This window comes from Stomoxys calcitrans, chromosome 3 (assembly GCF_963082655.1).
Source record: "Stomoxys calcitrans chromosome 3, idStoCalc2.1, whole genome shotgun sequence".
In the NCBI taxonomy this organism is placed as follows: Eukaryota; Metazoa; Arthropoda; class Insecta; order Diptera; family Muscidae; genus Stomoxys; species Stomoxys calcitrans.
The window spans coordinates 65,561,018-65,576,020 of record NC_081554.1 but is presented as its reverse complement, the minus strand read 5'-3'; the positions used below and the strand labels follow the sequence as shown (position 1 = coordinate 65,576,020).

At 38.4% G+C, this 15,003-nt stretch overlaps 3 protein-coding genes across 3 annotated transcripts in view; 2 read left to right on the top strand and 1 right to left on the bottom strand.

Annotated features, from left to right (window-relative positions):
• Window positions 1-4,316: 4,316 nt before the first annotated feature.
• LOC106081536 (vesicle transport through interaction with t-SNAREs homolog 1A) lies at window positions 4,317-5,784 on the top strand. The gene has a single exon (XM_013243551.2). The coding sequence runs from the start codon at window positions 4,408-4,410 to the stop codon at window positions 5,095-5,097; it is 690 nt and encodes a 229-aa protein (XP_013099005.1). The 5' UTR covers window positions 4,317-4,407; the 3' UTR covers window positions 5,098-5,784.
• Window positions 5,636-11,002, bottom strand: LOC106081554 (ras-related protein Rab-14). Its single transcript, XM_013243577.2, has 2 exons — window positions 10,720-11,002; window positions 5,636-10,648 (listed from the first exon to the last, which is right to left on the bottom strand). Exons 1-2 carry the CDS (start codon window positions 10,897-10,899, stop codon window positions 10,175-10,177), a joined length of 654 nt encoding a protein of 217 aa, XP_013099031.1. The 5' UTR covers window positions 10,900-11,002; the 3' UTR covers window positions 5,636-10,174.
• Window positions 11,003-14,320: 3,318 nt separating this feature from the next.
• LOC106081557 (large ribosomal subunit protein eL34) overlaps window positions 14,321-15,003 on the top strand; it is a 1,396-nt gene continuing 713 nt past the window's right edge. Inside the window, exons 1-3 of the mRNA XM_013243581.2 lie at window positions 14,321-14,389; window positions 14,644-14,716; window positions 14,875-15,003. Coding sequence (XP_013099035.1) covers window positions 14,652-14,716; window positions 14,875-15,003 — 194 coding nt within the window. The 5' untranslated portion in view covers window positions 14,321-14,389; window positions 14,644-14,651. The remainder of the gene's footprint in view (window positions 14,390-14,643; window positions 14,717-14,874) is intronic.

Sequence of the window (15,003 nt, the reverse complement as noted above, 5' to 3'; positions counted from 1 at the left end):
AACATAAGTCATCCTGGAGCCGCCAAATGTATAAAGTTGATTTCAGAACGTTTCATATGGCCTTAAATGAGAAAAGATTGCCGACTATGATGCCGAGAATGCATTGCAGTAAAGCAGGCTAAGATTCAAGGACATTGTAAAGCACCTATCAGCAGCTACAATCTTCCACTAACAAGATTCGAACATATCGATATCGACATTGTGGGCCCCTTCTACCATCAAGAGGATATCGTTATTATACCCACCACCGAAGGATGGGGGTATATTAATTTTGTCATTCCGTTTGCAACACATCCATCCACATATATATTTTTAATCAGCGTAAAAATCTAAGACGATCTACCCATATCTCTCCGTCTGTCCGTCTATCCCTCTGTCTGTTGAAATCACGCTACAGTCTTTAAAAATAGAGATATTGAGCTGAAACATTGTACAGATTCTTTGTTGGTCCATAAGCAGATCAAGTTTGAAAATGGGCTATATCGGACTATATCTTGATATAGCCCCCATATGGTCCGCCGATTTAGGGTCTTAGTCCCATAAACGCCACATTTATCATCCGATTTTGATGAAATTTGGTACAATGAGTTGTGTAAGGCCCTTCAACATCTTTCTGCAATTTGGCCCAGATCGGTCCAGATTTGGATATAGCTGCCATATAGACCGATCCGCCGATTTAGGGTCTTATGCCCATAAAAGCCACATTTATTATCGGATTTTGCTGAAATTTTGGACAGTGAATTGGGTTAGGTCCTTCGAAATCCTTCTTCAAATTGGCCCATATCGTTGCAGATGTGGATATGGACCGATCCGCCGATTTAGGGTCTTAGGCCCATAAAAGCCACATTTATTATCCGATTTTACTAAAATTTGGTACAGTGAGTTGTGTTAGGCCCTTCGAGATTTTTCTGCAATTTGGCTCAGATCGGTCCAGACTTGGATATAGCTTCCCCAAAATTTGGTACAGTGAGTTGTGTTAAGCCCTTCAACATCTTTCTGCAATTTGGCCCAGATCGGTTCAGATTTGGATATAGCTGCCACATAGATCGATCTCTCGATTTAAGGTTTTGGGCCCACTAAAGGCGCATTTATTGTCAGATGTCGTCGAAATTTGGGACAGTAAGTTAAGTTAAGCCCCTCGACATACTTCTGCAATATGGCACAGATCGGTCCAGATTTGGATATAGCTATCATATAGGCCGATCTCTCGATTTTAGGTTTTGGGCCCATAAAAGGCGCATTTATAAAAATTTGGGACAGTGAGTTGTGTCAGGCTCATCGACATTCTTCTTTAAGTTGGCTCAGATCGGTCCAGATTTCGAATTGAGAGTTGGAGACCATAGTAGAAGTTATTGTGTAAAATTTCAGCCAATTTTAATGGGAATTGCATCCTTTAGCGGCTCAAGAAATAAATTAGCAGATCGGTTTATATGGGAGCTGTATTAGGCTATAGACCGATTCAGCCAATTTTAATGGGAATTGCATCCTTTAGGGGCTCAAGAAGTAAAATAGGGAGATAGGTTGATATGGTAGCTGTATTAGGTTATAGACCGATTCAGCCAATTTTAATGGGAATTGCATCCGTTAGAGGCTCAAGAAGTAAAATAGGGAGATCGATTTATATGACAGCTGTATTAGGCTATAGACCGATTCAGAATGAATGTCATTGGAGAAGTCTTTGCAACAAATTTCGGCCAAATCGGGTAATAATTGCGACCTCTAGAGCTTTATTCCTTCGGAAGATAGGGTGCTTTCGACAGACAGACGGACGGACATGGCTAGATCGATTTGGCTAGATGTCATGGCGATCAAGAATATATATACTTGATGTGCTCTTAGATGAATATTTCGAGGAGTTACAAACAGAATGAAGAAATTAGTATGCCCCCATCCCATGGTGGAGGGAAAAATCCCATTCATCGAAAAAAAAATTGCACACTTAATCTGCAGTATTTGCCATACCGCCAACCGCCTGTTATCCAAACGAAATGACAAATTCTTCAAGCTTAATATCAACAGCAAGCCAACGAACATTAATGTCGACCGACTGAAATCTGCCTTTACATGCTATGAAAAAGTGGAGACAGGAGACAATCAAGTTCGCGCTGAGCCTCAGATACCACCGGCCTATACTACTGCCTCAGAAAGAAAGGTTCGCTTCAAGGTTACTTGGGAAGGGGAGTAATGTGGCAACTCTGCCCCACATACTTTTTTATACCCACCACCGAAGGATGGAGCAGGTTAAGTTCGAAGATGGGCTATATCAGCCTATATCTTGATATAGTCCTCATATAGACCGATCCACCGATTTAAGGTCTAAGGTTATATAAGCTTCGATTTTGCTGAAATTTGGGACAGTGAGTTGTGTTAGGCCACTCAATATCCTTCCTCAGATTTGGATACAGCTGCCATATAGACCGATCTCTCGATTTATGGTCTTGGGCCCATAATAGGCGTATTTATTGTCCGATTTCGCTGAAATTTGGGACAGTAAGTTGTGTTAGGGCCTTCGCCATCGTTTTTTAATTTGGCCTAGATCGGTCCAGATTTGTTTTGGGCACATTTATTGTCCGATTTCGCCAAAATTTGGAAAGTGAGTTATGTTAGGCTCTTCGATATCGTTCTGCAATTTGGCCCAGATCGGTCCAGATTGGGATATAGCTGACATATAGACCTATCTCTCGATTTAAGGTTCTGGGGCCATAAAATGCGCAATTATAGTACGATGTCGCCGAAATTTGGGACAGTGAGTTGTGTTAGGCTCTTTAACATGCTTCTTCAATTTGACCCAGATTGGTTCAGATTTGGATATAGCTGCCATATAGACCGATATCTCAATTTAAGGTCTTGGCGCCATAAGGCGCAATTATAATCCTATTTCGCACAAATTTGAAACAGTGACATATGGCTCAGATCGGCCTATATTTGGATATAGCTACCAAAAGGCCGAATTTGGTCCAAATCGGACCATATTTCGATGTAGTTGCTGTGGGGGCATAAATTATGCATTTTTCATCGGATTATGGCGAAAGGTGGTTACATATATTCTCGATGTGGTGGGCATCCAAAGTTTAGCCCGGCCGAACTTAGCTCCTTTTTTACTTGTTTGATTTAGTATTATTTTTGAATTAAACGTTAATTTTTAAGTACCATTTTTTACAACACCTAATTGTGAAATTAGGTCTGTTTCCCTACTTTTCCAGTAAAAATTTGCAGGAGAGTAAGAACAGCATTTACTCTCGTTTGCTTTCTATTTGAATTAAACAGTTGAATAAAACTGCTGTTCGATGCTGTTTTTAATAAACCAGTTCTTTTGAGATAGCAAAACAGGTGTTACCATAATTGAGACTCAGAACAAAAGCGAAGAATATGAGTTTGATAGGGATTCCGAAGAATCAAAATTAGGGAAACTCAAAAGACCCAAAAACTACCCTACTATAGCTCCAGCAATGGAGACAAGCAAATTTGTCCAAATTTTTGAGCACACATATTATAATATTTTAGTTTTTAATAAACCAGTTCTTTTAAGCTAGCAAAACAGGTGTGACCATAATTGAGTCTCAAAACATAAGCGAAGAATACCAGGCTGATAGCGATACAGAAAAGTCAAAATTGGGGAGACTCAAAAACGCAAAAATTACCCTAGTATACCTCGAGCAATGGAGGCATGCAGCGCTCTATTGAGAATTCTTGAAAACAATGGTAGTCCAGAAATTTCAGATCGAGAGGTAAAGTTGGTTACGTCGCATACATACAAATCTACTCAATCCCACAGCTGCCGGTTGTACGTACCGGATTGACCCGATGAAGTCCTTCATTGGGAAGGGCTGCGGCCTCAGTGTACAACACACTACTACAACAACAACTAATATACTCAAACAGCAGAAAAATCTCTTTTAACCGTATTTTCGATTTTCGGTACTAAAGACTGGTACCATATTCACTTTTCGTTATATTTTGTGCCGTTTACTTTTTTTAGATAACGGATTTTAAAGAAAAAAAACTTGCTAATTTCATTCAATAGAACATTCCCTCAATACTTATGGTAAAATTTTAACGAAATTGTTATTTTATTATTATTATTTTCGTAATGTTTCAAAAAAGTAATCAGCGGTGAAAAACGAACACAGTACCAGCCATTGGCTCTGTCCCGAACAAACCGGATATGTAATTGAGGTTCAACTGTACATTCGTTTCTGCTTACGTTACCTTACGTTACGTTCTCGGCAAATAATTGCAAAATGTTCAACATCTCTGTTTTGGGCGAATGAATGTGCTATCATCTGTTTTGTTTAGTTGAAAGAAAAAATATAGAAAATACCATACATCCCATATTTTCTCGTATTAATAAAACTAATATCACATTAAGGGACTACAGAGTTAGCAAAACACAACAACAATAAAATCATGTCTCTGCTGGAGCAATATGAAAAGCAATACTCCATACTTATTGCTGAAATAACAAGTCAAATTGGACGTCTCTCACTCACAAACGAACGCAAAGAGCTATGCTCGAAAATAGACAGCAGTCTTACAGAGGCCCAGGAATTGCTAGAACAAATTCAATTGGAAATACGGGATTTAAATGCTGCCCAAAGAACAACGGCCACAAGTAAATTGAATTGTGCTCAAGTCGAATTGAAGCGTTTGCAAGGGGAATACACCAAGGCTAAAGAGAACAGCAAGAAGAAGCAGAATCCTTTGGATTATCAGGCGGCAGCAGGTGATTACGATGACTATGAGGATGTGGCCATTAGTAATGATCAACGACAAAGACTATTGGATAACTCTGAAACCATAGAGAGAACTGGTAATCGTCTGCAAGAGGGCTATCGTGTAGTCATCGAGACAGAAACAATGGGCGCCCAAATATTAAGTGATTTGCATCAGCAACGAGAAACCATACAGAACTCAAGGGCTCGCCTAAGGGAAACAAACGCCGAACTGGGTAGAGCCTCCAGAACTTTGAATACCATGATGTTAAGGGCATTGAGGGAAAAAGCAGTACTCTATGTGGTGGGCGGTGTCTTTGGTGTGGCTGTTGTTGTAAGTTTGTATTTAACGTTTTCTTCGCCTACAACAGCCACAAATTCCTAAATACCCAGACCTACTAAAAAAAACGTCAACGAGCTAATAATAGACGTAAATGCTGACTTTGTTTCTTGTTGCATATTTAGTGTACTACTTTTTATTAATTTATGTGTATTTTTAAGAACATTCCGTGTTGTTTTTTTTTCTATTGGTTAAACACAATATTTCTAGTTATAGTTGATGAAAATAAACATATATTCGTAATATAAGATTAGCACATATAGGTAATATAAGTCCATAAAATGCTTCGTTTACCCAGCCTAAATCTAAAGGGGAAAATATGCTACGTTACATAAATAAATAGCATGTAGCAATTGATTTAAACATTTCTAGTCACTTCACATTTGGCAATGACCAAAATCTTCATTTACTTGTTGAAAAAATTTTACACAAAATTTCATTTCAAACGTTAAACAAATCGAGTAGTGTAAGCATGTAATGGAACTAACTTATCGATATGCATTCGTAGGTTCTTACTTTTCCAAACCTATGTATGTAATCTAATTCATTAAATAAACTATATTAAAATCTGTAAAAAACGGTCTTATATGCAAATAGTTTATTGATGATAACAGATTGTCATTGACAGAAACAATGATAAGAATGTATAACCCACTACAGATATCCCAATTTCGTGATGTTATTAACATCCATCTCAATAGCATTCGAATAAAAAATGTTATCGTCCTGAAATTTTGAACACATTTCTTTGATATATCAGACTAACGTGAACACCATTCTGTGCACTGTAGATCTTTAACGTTCGCGCTTGGCAAACTCTACATGAAGGTGTCGATTATGGATAGCAACCCAACTTCAGTTTTGTTACCAACGGGAAAATTTGTAATAAAAATGTCAATTTTTTATTGAATTACATACTTGTTTACAATTTAGTAGCTGAATGTTCAAAACACTGATATTTCCAACGTTGTACTAAGTTTTTATATCAAGGGGTTATCTCCTGGCAACGCAACTGCAGTTGAGTTGCAATCCATAATCTTATGTATAAAAATCAATTTGTGTTTCTTTGTCGGTTTGTTTGTGTGTTCCTTATAGACTCCAAAACGGATGAAACGATTTTCACAGATGGTGCATAATGATCCCGTGGTGAAAATAGGGTACTACATTTTTTTGATACCTGAAGGGGGGCGGACCCTCCCCCTTGCCCTAATTTTCAGAAACCCCAGATCTTGGTGATGGGTGGTGCGATTTAAGCGAAACTTTTTGTGCTCTCTTAAAGTAACCACAAAATAAAAATTTGGTACCAAACTTTCGGATGGGGTACCTAGGGGGGCCGCCCCACCCCAAATATATATATAGAACAATCATGACAATATGGGGCTCAAATGAAAGGAATTTAAAAGTAGAAAACGTATATGCTATCCAATTGTCGGACTAAGTGTTTGGGGGACCACCCCCAACCCCCAAAACACACCTAAATCGGATATATTTACCGACCTTGGCAATATTGGACTCAAATGAGAGGTATTTGCGAGTAGAATACGAATTCGGTATCCAAATGCGGGACCCAGTTTCTGGGTGTGTACCCCTTCCGCAAAACACCCCCAAACAGGACTTATTTACTGACCACGAGAAAAAGGGGCTTAAATAAAAGGTATTTAAGTGTAGAATACGAATCTAATATTCAAATGTGGGACCAAAGGTATTGGGGGCCGCTCCTTCCAAAAACAACCCCCAAAGAGGACAAATTTACTACAATAGCAATATGGGGCTCAAATCAAAGGTCTTTGGGAGTAAAGCACGAATCTGATATCAAAAATCCCATGGCAGCCGGTTGTACGCACCGGATTGACCCTATGGATTTTTTCATCGGCAAGGGCTGCCGCCTCAGTTTTTAACACACTGCTACAAAAACAACAATCTGATATCAATATTCCGGAAAAAGTGTGTATGGCACCACCCATATAGGACGTATTTGCTGACCTGTATTTACCGCATCTGCTATCGTGTCTGCATGAATATTGTCTAGACCTGCCTGATATGCCGCTTGATCTAGAGGTTCTCTCTTGGAGCGCTGAAGCGTAAGGTATTAACGCGCGGCGTCGAGTGTCAACATCTTTACAGACAGTAAACTGGCCGTAAGGGCAACAACAACCAGAACGGTAAGGTCACGAACAGTCTTAGAGTGCAAGAGGATAAAAGCCTTCTCTAAGAATGGCACGATTCGCATCGTTTGGTTCCGGTCCATAGCGGAGTAAGGGGTAATGAAAGGGCAGACGATTTGGTCAAGCTGACGTCGAAGACGAACGTGCAACACTGTGGAACAGCGAAATGGTAGGTAGGACGACAAAAATACTATGGTGAGATCCGAATCGGCAGAAGACGAGGCAATTACTGAAAGGAAGTAAGGAGGTCAGTTTAGCTTTCGGTGTCATAACGGGGCACGTAGGACTATGAGCTCGCATGAGTGGAATATTATGAGGCGTTGGAACATTCTCATGTCACTGCCCAGCACGGGACAACTATGAGCACCACACTTTGAGCTCCGATCTGTGTGGTGTTTATTGTTATAATGAGAAGCTTAGCTGCGAGCTTCCGGGCGCGTCCACAGGTTGCGGATAGTGGAATGATCCATATGGAGTAGTTGCAATTGCAGTCGCGGACAATCAGCGGTATAGAGCGGAGAGTCTCAGTGAGAGGCCGATTGGCGCCGGCTCTTGCTTAAATTCTGAGTGCCTATAATGCTCGATATGATAAAGCGATTTATTGGCGCCTTTAACCAATGGCAAATCTGTTTCCGCGGATAGGTCCTTTGGACCGGAACGAGCTTGCTCACCTATAGGAGCTAGATGAGCATCACCACTGAAAGGAGTAAGGAGGTCAGTTTAGCTTTCGGTATCATAACGGGACACGTAGGACAACGAGCTCACTTATTCTAAATCGTTCCGGCAAGGGATAGCATGAGTGGAAGATGACGAGACGTTGGAGCATTCTTTTGTCATTGCCCGGCTTTCCCGGCTAACTGACAGTGACATTTTGGTGGTGACACAATACCAGACATGAGCCAACTTGGGGGCGTGGTATGGAAAACAATTAGGGATTTTGTAAGTAGCACAGAATTTCCGAGTTGGATTTTCTTTATAAGTTTCTTTTTTAACCTAACCTAAGTCGACGATTCCGATCGCCAACTATCTCAAAATGTTTGATGTCACATTTACAGCCTTTAAATGTCCTCTGTATAAGTCAATGATATATGTGACAATTGGGGTGCTAAGCAATTGGGGTGCTAATAAAGAAACCTTGTTGATAAAATTGGCTGGTCAATGGTATAAGTAGAAGCGCAAGTGTGCACTCGCCAGTTTAGCTAGCGACAAATAGTTTAAAATGATCCAAGCTTGCCGGTCTGCTCAGTTGTCATGTGGACCACCTCCATCAGCAGATAGTGGAATAAAATCCAGACCTGGCAATTGCTGTTTTAGGAACTGTAACATGTTGTCTCCTTAGTGCTTACCATTAGGAGACAAAGATCCTTTCCATGCACAATTGTAAATATTTTATCTAAGCAATATCTACAGTGCTGTTACCAAAACACATATTGCGGGTAAGCAACCATCTTAGGATACATCGCGTTAGAACTTCGTATTCTAGAACAAGAGTTTCTAGAAGCTTTTAGATCAAGCTGCGTTTAAGTCAGTTCTAAATAGCATACATCAGGCAAGTAGAAGCGGTAGTTACCGAGTGAATGCAGTTCTTCAAGACGAGAGCCTTTAGATCAAGCAGGGGTTTAGGTATAGACATCCATGAACAAACTGTTGTCTCCTCAGTTGTCAAGTGGACCACCTCCATCAGCAGACAGTGAAATAAAATCTAGACCTGGCAAAATGCTGTTCTAGGGAATGTAACAGGTTGACTTCTTAGTGCTCATCATTGGGAGAAAATCCTTTCCGTGCACAATTGTAAATATTTTATCTAACCAATATCCACAGTGCTGTTACCGCACCAGCCTTCCAAATCATAACTTTGTATTCTAGAAGAAGAGGTTCCAGAAGCCTAGAGACCAAGCTGTGTTTAAGTCAGTTCTATAAAGCATACAACAGGTTGCAGCAGTAGAAGTGGTAAACAGTTACCGAGTGAATTCAGTTCTTCAAGACGAGAGCCTTTAGATTAAGCAGTGTTTTAGGCAGGTATAAACATCCTATGGTGAAAGTTAATTGTAAATTACCTTCTCACCTTATCTAAGCCTGTGGAAACAAATAAAAATTAACGCAGGAATAATGTGCCAAAATAAATAAAGGATTAAATTTCCTGTAATCGACAATTTAAAGTAGAGCAATATGCCAAAAAAAACAAAGCTACAATTTGCCTTAAACTAAAAACAAAAAAGTTCGTTAGCACAACATGTTTCCAGGTCGAAGGGTTAGTGAAAGTAAGACGAAAAATAAAATCTGAATAATTTAAAAAATTGTTCGCATTAAAAATCAACTTGTATTTTTTTGTTTTGAAGCAATATATTCAGTTTTTAAGCGAATGAATAAGGAAATTATCAACATTTGATATTGCACTTTGTAAATTTATTAAAAAAAAACAAAGACCAAAACCAATGGGCAAGTAACTCAGTGCTACATTTTTATCTCCTTACTTAGTCATGCAGAATATTTCTTTTTTTTGTTGTTATAAAAATAATTTTATATTTTAGAGCCTTACATACTAAAGCGCGTGGAAGCTTTTATCTACACACAAAAGCAGAATGCTACTTGAAATATTTTCTTATGCCTAAAATAATATAAATCGATCATTTATTGTTGGTGTTGAAAAACTGGACGTTGTTGTTTCACTGGGGTTTGCTTTAACATTTTCCTTCACATGGGTGGGGGGGAAAATATCATTGAAAAGTGATGCATATTATAAATATAGAAGTTATTCGAGTATAATGATTGTATGTGGGTGTGTTAATATGAATTAAATAAATTACATGAGTACGAATAAAAAATTAAAGCTTTACGAATAGAGATTTGTTTTTAAGGGGCTAACATCAAATGCGAATTGAGACATTTCTGCAGGCCATTTTCTAAAAACTGGTTTTGGTGCCCCCTTTTTAACCAAACTCCAGCTCCGCCATTTGCTAGCAAACACAATTGGATGATTCGTCGGCCTCATCAGCGGGGTTAACAAGTTCCACTTGGCCGGCTACAATTTGAAAGCCATGTTGTTCCATACTGGCCTGTAGCTCCATCTTGGAACGATTCGATTCAACCAATATCCTAGAGATATCCTGGAACATCTCCTCAACACCTTCACCCGTTTTGCATGATGTTTTATAAGTGGCCCTTATAAGGCTGTGACATTGCTCACAGAATGCCTCTACATCGGCATCGCTTACCTCGGGTTCTCTGCCCTCCAGATCGGACTTATTGCCACATATGAAAATTTTAGCATTTTCCGCATAAGTCACTATGTCCAGCAAATGTTGTGACATGGAATGAAAAGATGCGGCATTGTCCAAGGCAAACACAAGTATGGCACCTTCAGCAAATTTATAGTAAGACGATGTGACTGAGGCCACCCTCTCCATACCACCGGTGTCCCACAATTGCAACTGCGATAAACATTAAAACGCACACCTCAATTTCTCTTCCACAAATGCAAATATCGTGTATTTTGTTTTACCTTAATCTGTTTGTCATCCACTCGATAATCCTTTTCGATGTGGTCCAAACCCAAAGTAGACTGGCGATCGGTATTGGTAATAAAGGTGTTGTTGGTGAAGCGACGGAACAAAGAACTTTTACCCACACCATATTCTCCGCAAAGAATTACCTTCTGCTTAGGTATTCTTACCTTAGCCATTGGACTCGTAGAAACGGCTACTCCCAAACCAAAGGATTGTTTTTAATATGAAGTGTATTAATAACTTATTAACTTATCGGTCTTTATATGACATAAATAAGGTGCTGCCTTATAGCAGAGCGTACTACGGAGTTAGTTTGTCAAAATATGTCAAAAGTACGTTGTGGAAATATATGGAACGTATTCATTTAGAGATTTTTTTGATAGCAACGAAAAATTGTCATAAAATTCTTAAACCCCGTTTACACTGACCATTAAATCCGGATTTAATGCTCTCGGCAGCTGCTTTTATAAAGGGAAAACAGATGATCAAGGCATTAAATCCGGATTTAAAGAGCAGTGTAAACGGGGTTTTATTGCTTTTAGCGACGACAATTATTACTCATAAAAAATCAGATTTTTCTCAAATTTTTATGTTATGTCATACGAAAATAACCAGAACGCACTAATAAGGTGAGGTCATGCGAAGAGCTGAGTACATTTTTTAATTTTTGTTTTGATTTTGCAGTAAATCTAATTGTCAAAGGTTTGATAATACAGCTGTGATTTTGTCTAAAATTTAAAAATATGTTGTTAATGATGCGATATTCCACACATAAGCAACCAGACTGTGTTATAATGATGAAAATGCATATATATAAAACACAATTGTAAAAGATAAATTGTAAAAAAAGTTTATTTCTAAAACCACTTTGACATTTCCATTTGCGGAATTTGCCACCAAGGTATTTTCGTTGGGGGTACATTTTTATTGTTGTGCTAATGACGCTACATCTTAGTTGTACCCATGATATAATTACCAGGTAATGTACCATAAACAGCTGAGTACAAATTTTTCTCGCGAAATGCACTATCTGTCAACGAGTTTTGGTTGTTGTTGTTGTTGTTGTAGCAGTGTGTTATATACTGAGGCGGCAGCCCTTGCCGATGAAGAACTCCATCGGGTCAATCCGGTACGTACAACCGGCTGCCATGGGATTACGAGTTTTGGTTGTGTGTGTGTGTGTATTATAGTAAAGAACCATAGCACACACGAACAACGAAAAATTGCGCGAACTGCTAACATACACAAAATCAGGGTTGCACTAATCACTGATTTTGACAGACAGTGTACTCAGTGTACTCAGTTTTTTTGTTGTTGGGCAACTGCCACTACCTGGAAATATATATATATATATCTTGGTTGTACCCATGACATAATTACCAGGTCTTGGTTGTACCATGGTTGTATGCCCTCCAACATAGATCGCATTTGTCGAATTCTTTGCGCGGTATCTCTTTATAGGCAAACAAAAAATAATGGATAAGAATTGTTATGTTATTGGAGCTATATCAAGTTATAGTCCGATTCGGATCATAAATAAATTAATGTTGAAGACCATAGTAGAAGTCATTGTGTAATATACAGTCCATTCTGATAAGAATTGCGCCTTGTAGAGGCTCAGAAACATAATCGGGAGATCGGTTTATATGGGAGCTGTATCAGGCTATAGATCGATTCAGACTACATTGAAAATGTATATTAAAGGCCAAAGGAGAAGCTGTTCTACAAAATTTCAACCAAATAATGGCTGGTATTATGTTCGTTTTTCACCGGTGAAAAAACATGTTTTTCACGGTTACTTTTTTGAAATACTAAATAAATCTCAATGATACCATAATGCTTTTGTTTTCATGAGTTAATTGAGTCAATGAGTCAATTTTTCATGAGTTAAGTAATCATGAAAAAATTTCGCTCAAAGCGAACATAGTACCACACTTAAGATGAGAATTGCACCCTCTAGTGGCTCGAGAAGTCAAGATCCAAGATAGGTTTATATGGGAGCTATATCAGGTTATGCACCGGTTTAAATCGTATTTAGCGCAGTTGTTGGAAATTATGACAAAACACTTCATGCAAAATTTCAGATTGGAAGTCATTACAAAACACTTCGTGCAAAATTTTGGGCCAAATCAGATGATAATTGCACCATCTAGTAGCTCAAGAAGTCAAGATCCAAGATCGGCTTATATGGCAGCTATATTAGGTTATGGAATGATTTGAAACCTACTGAGCACAGTTGTTGGATTCGTAACAAAACACCTCATGTAAAATTTTAGCCAAATCGGATGAGAATTGCCCCCTATAGTAGCCCAAGAAGTCAAAATCCAAGATCAGTTTATATGGCAGCTATATCAGATTATGGACCGATGTGAACCATACTTTCCACAGTTGTTGGAAGTCATATAAAAACACCTCGTGCTACATTTTAGCCAAATCGGATAATAATTGAACTCTCTACCGGCTCAAGAAGTCAAGATCCAAGATCGGTTTATATGGCAGCTATATCAAAACATAGACCGATATGGCCCATTTACGATTCCAACCGACCTATCTTTACTCCTTCGAAAAATGGACGGACGAAAGAAAATGATTAGATCGACGTAAAATGTCATGACGATCAAGATTATATACTTTATAGGGTCTTAGACGAATATTTCGAAGTGGTAAAAACGAAGGTATAAAAAGCTACTCGCAAAAACTAAACCTGTCAAAATCAGTTATTAGTGCAACTCTGATTTTGTTTATTACTAGTCCGCGCCATTTTTCGTTGTTTGTGTATATTATGGTTCTTAACTACAATACACACACACAACTAAAACTCGTTGACAGATAGTGCACTTAGTGAGAAAAATTGGTACTCAGCTGTTTACGGTACACTTCCTAGTAATTATGACATGCCCAGTACTGATATCGACTTTTTACACGAACAACTGTCAAAATGCACTATAAAAAAAATGGTGACGAAGATAATGCGGACACATTCCGTACTGAGTTTTATCAGTAAAATCAGGATAAATTTAAATTTTAAGTTTTAATTGCAAATGTAATTAAATGCTCACGAGATGGGCCGAATCCACTCTGCTTCAATACTGTTGTCTTTGTTGTGTGTTGTTGTTCGATTTTTTTGTCGTCGTCGCCTTTCGCAATAATTTAGTAGGCATTTTCGATGTGAATGAAGTCAGTACTATGCTTAACGGCCAAAAACACTACAGCACATGCATGGCGAATCAATTAAATGTGATCTCATTTGTACAACAACCACAAATCATCTGGTGCAATCCGCCATCTTGTCATCAAGCGGCACTACTTTTTTTCAAATGACTCATGACAGTGTGCCGAGTGCTGTTTCTGAGTTGATTTGAGTCTGATTTTGTATGAACTTCCCTTTTTTAGTATAACGCATATCACAAAAAAATGGCACCACTTTCGATATGTGCTGAAATCAACCGTTATTATTTGCAAATCGTTTCATTTCATATATATACATTTCAAAACAAGGCAATTATAACAACGGATTTCTCTGTATAGCTAGAATATGCATCACTAGTAGCACTTCTTTACCCACATTAACCGTTTAAGTGACACTGACAGCTGTCAGAACTGCAGCCAACTTCTCGTGGTTGAACGGCAGTACCGACAACTTCCTTTCTAGTTTTTTTCTTGAAGGTATGCGTACTAAAAATTTATCGAATAGTGAAAAAATCATGAAATATCTAAAAATTGCCATGAAAATCAATGAAATGAAATAGTGCATTATATGATAAACAAATCGTACTATGTGCAACAATGAAACTAATTAAAATTTTATGTATTTTTCCATGTTTTCCAATGCAATTTTTACAATGACAACAAACCGAAATCCAAATGGTTGCCATTATATCTGTGCTACATGAAATGTTTAAAAATGTTTTGATGAGCAGCCGACAAAATGGTTCAACGTTTGACTTTGAGAAGACGTCTGTCCTATAACACCAAATCCAACAGGAGGCGTATGTAAGTATATAAACAAATCAAAATATAAGCGCAATTTTAGAAATGGCAAAATCTTGTGGTGCTGATATGAAATGGGAAAATCAGTGCTCTTATTTGCCATGTCTAAGGCGTTACAATTTTCTGGATTTTTGTTTACATATTCTTTTTTTGCTTTCTAGTGTTCGCACCCCTGGCGGTCGTTTGGTCTACCAATATGTCAAGAAAAACAAGACTGTCCCAAAGTGCGGTCAATGCAAAGAGAAGTTGAAGGGCATCCAACCCTCTCGTCCATGCGAACGTAGCCGTAT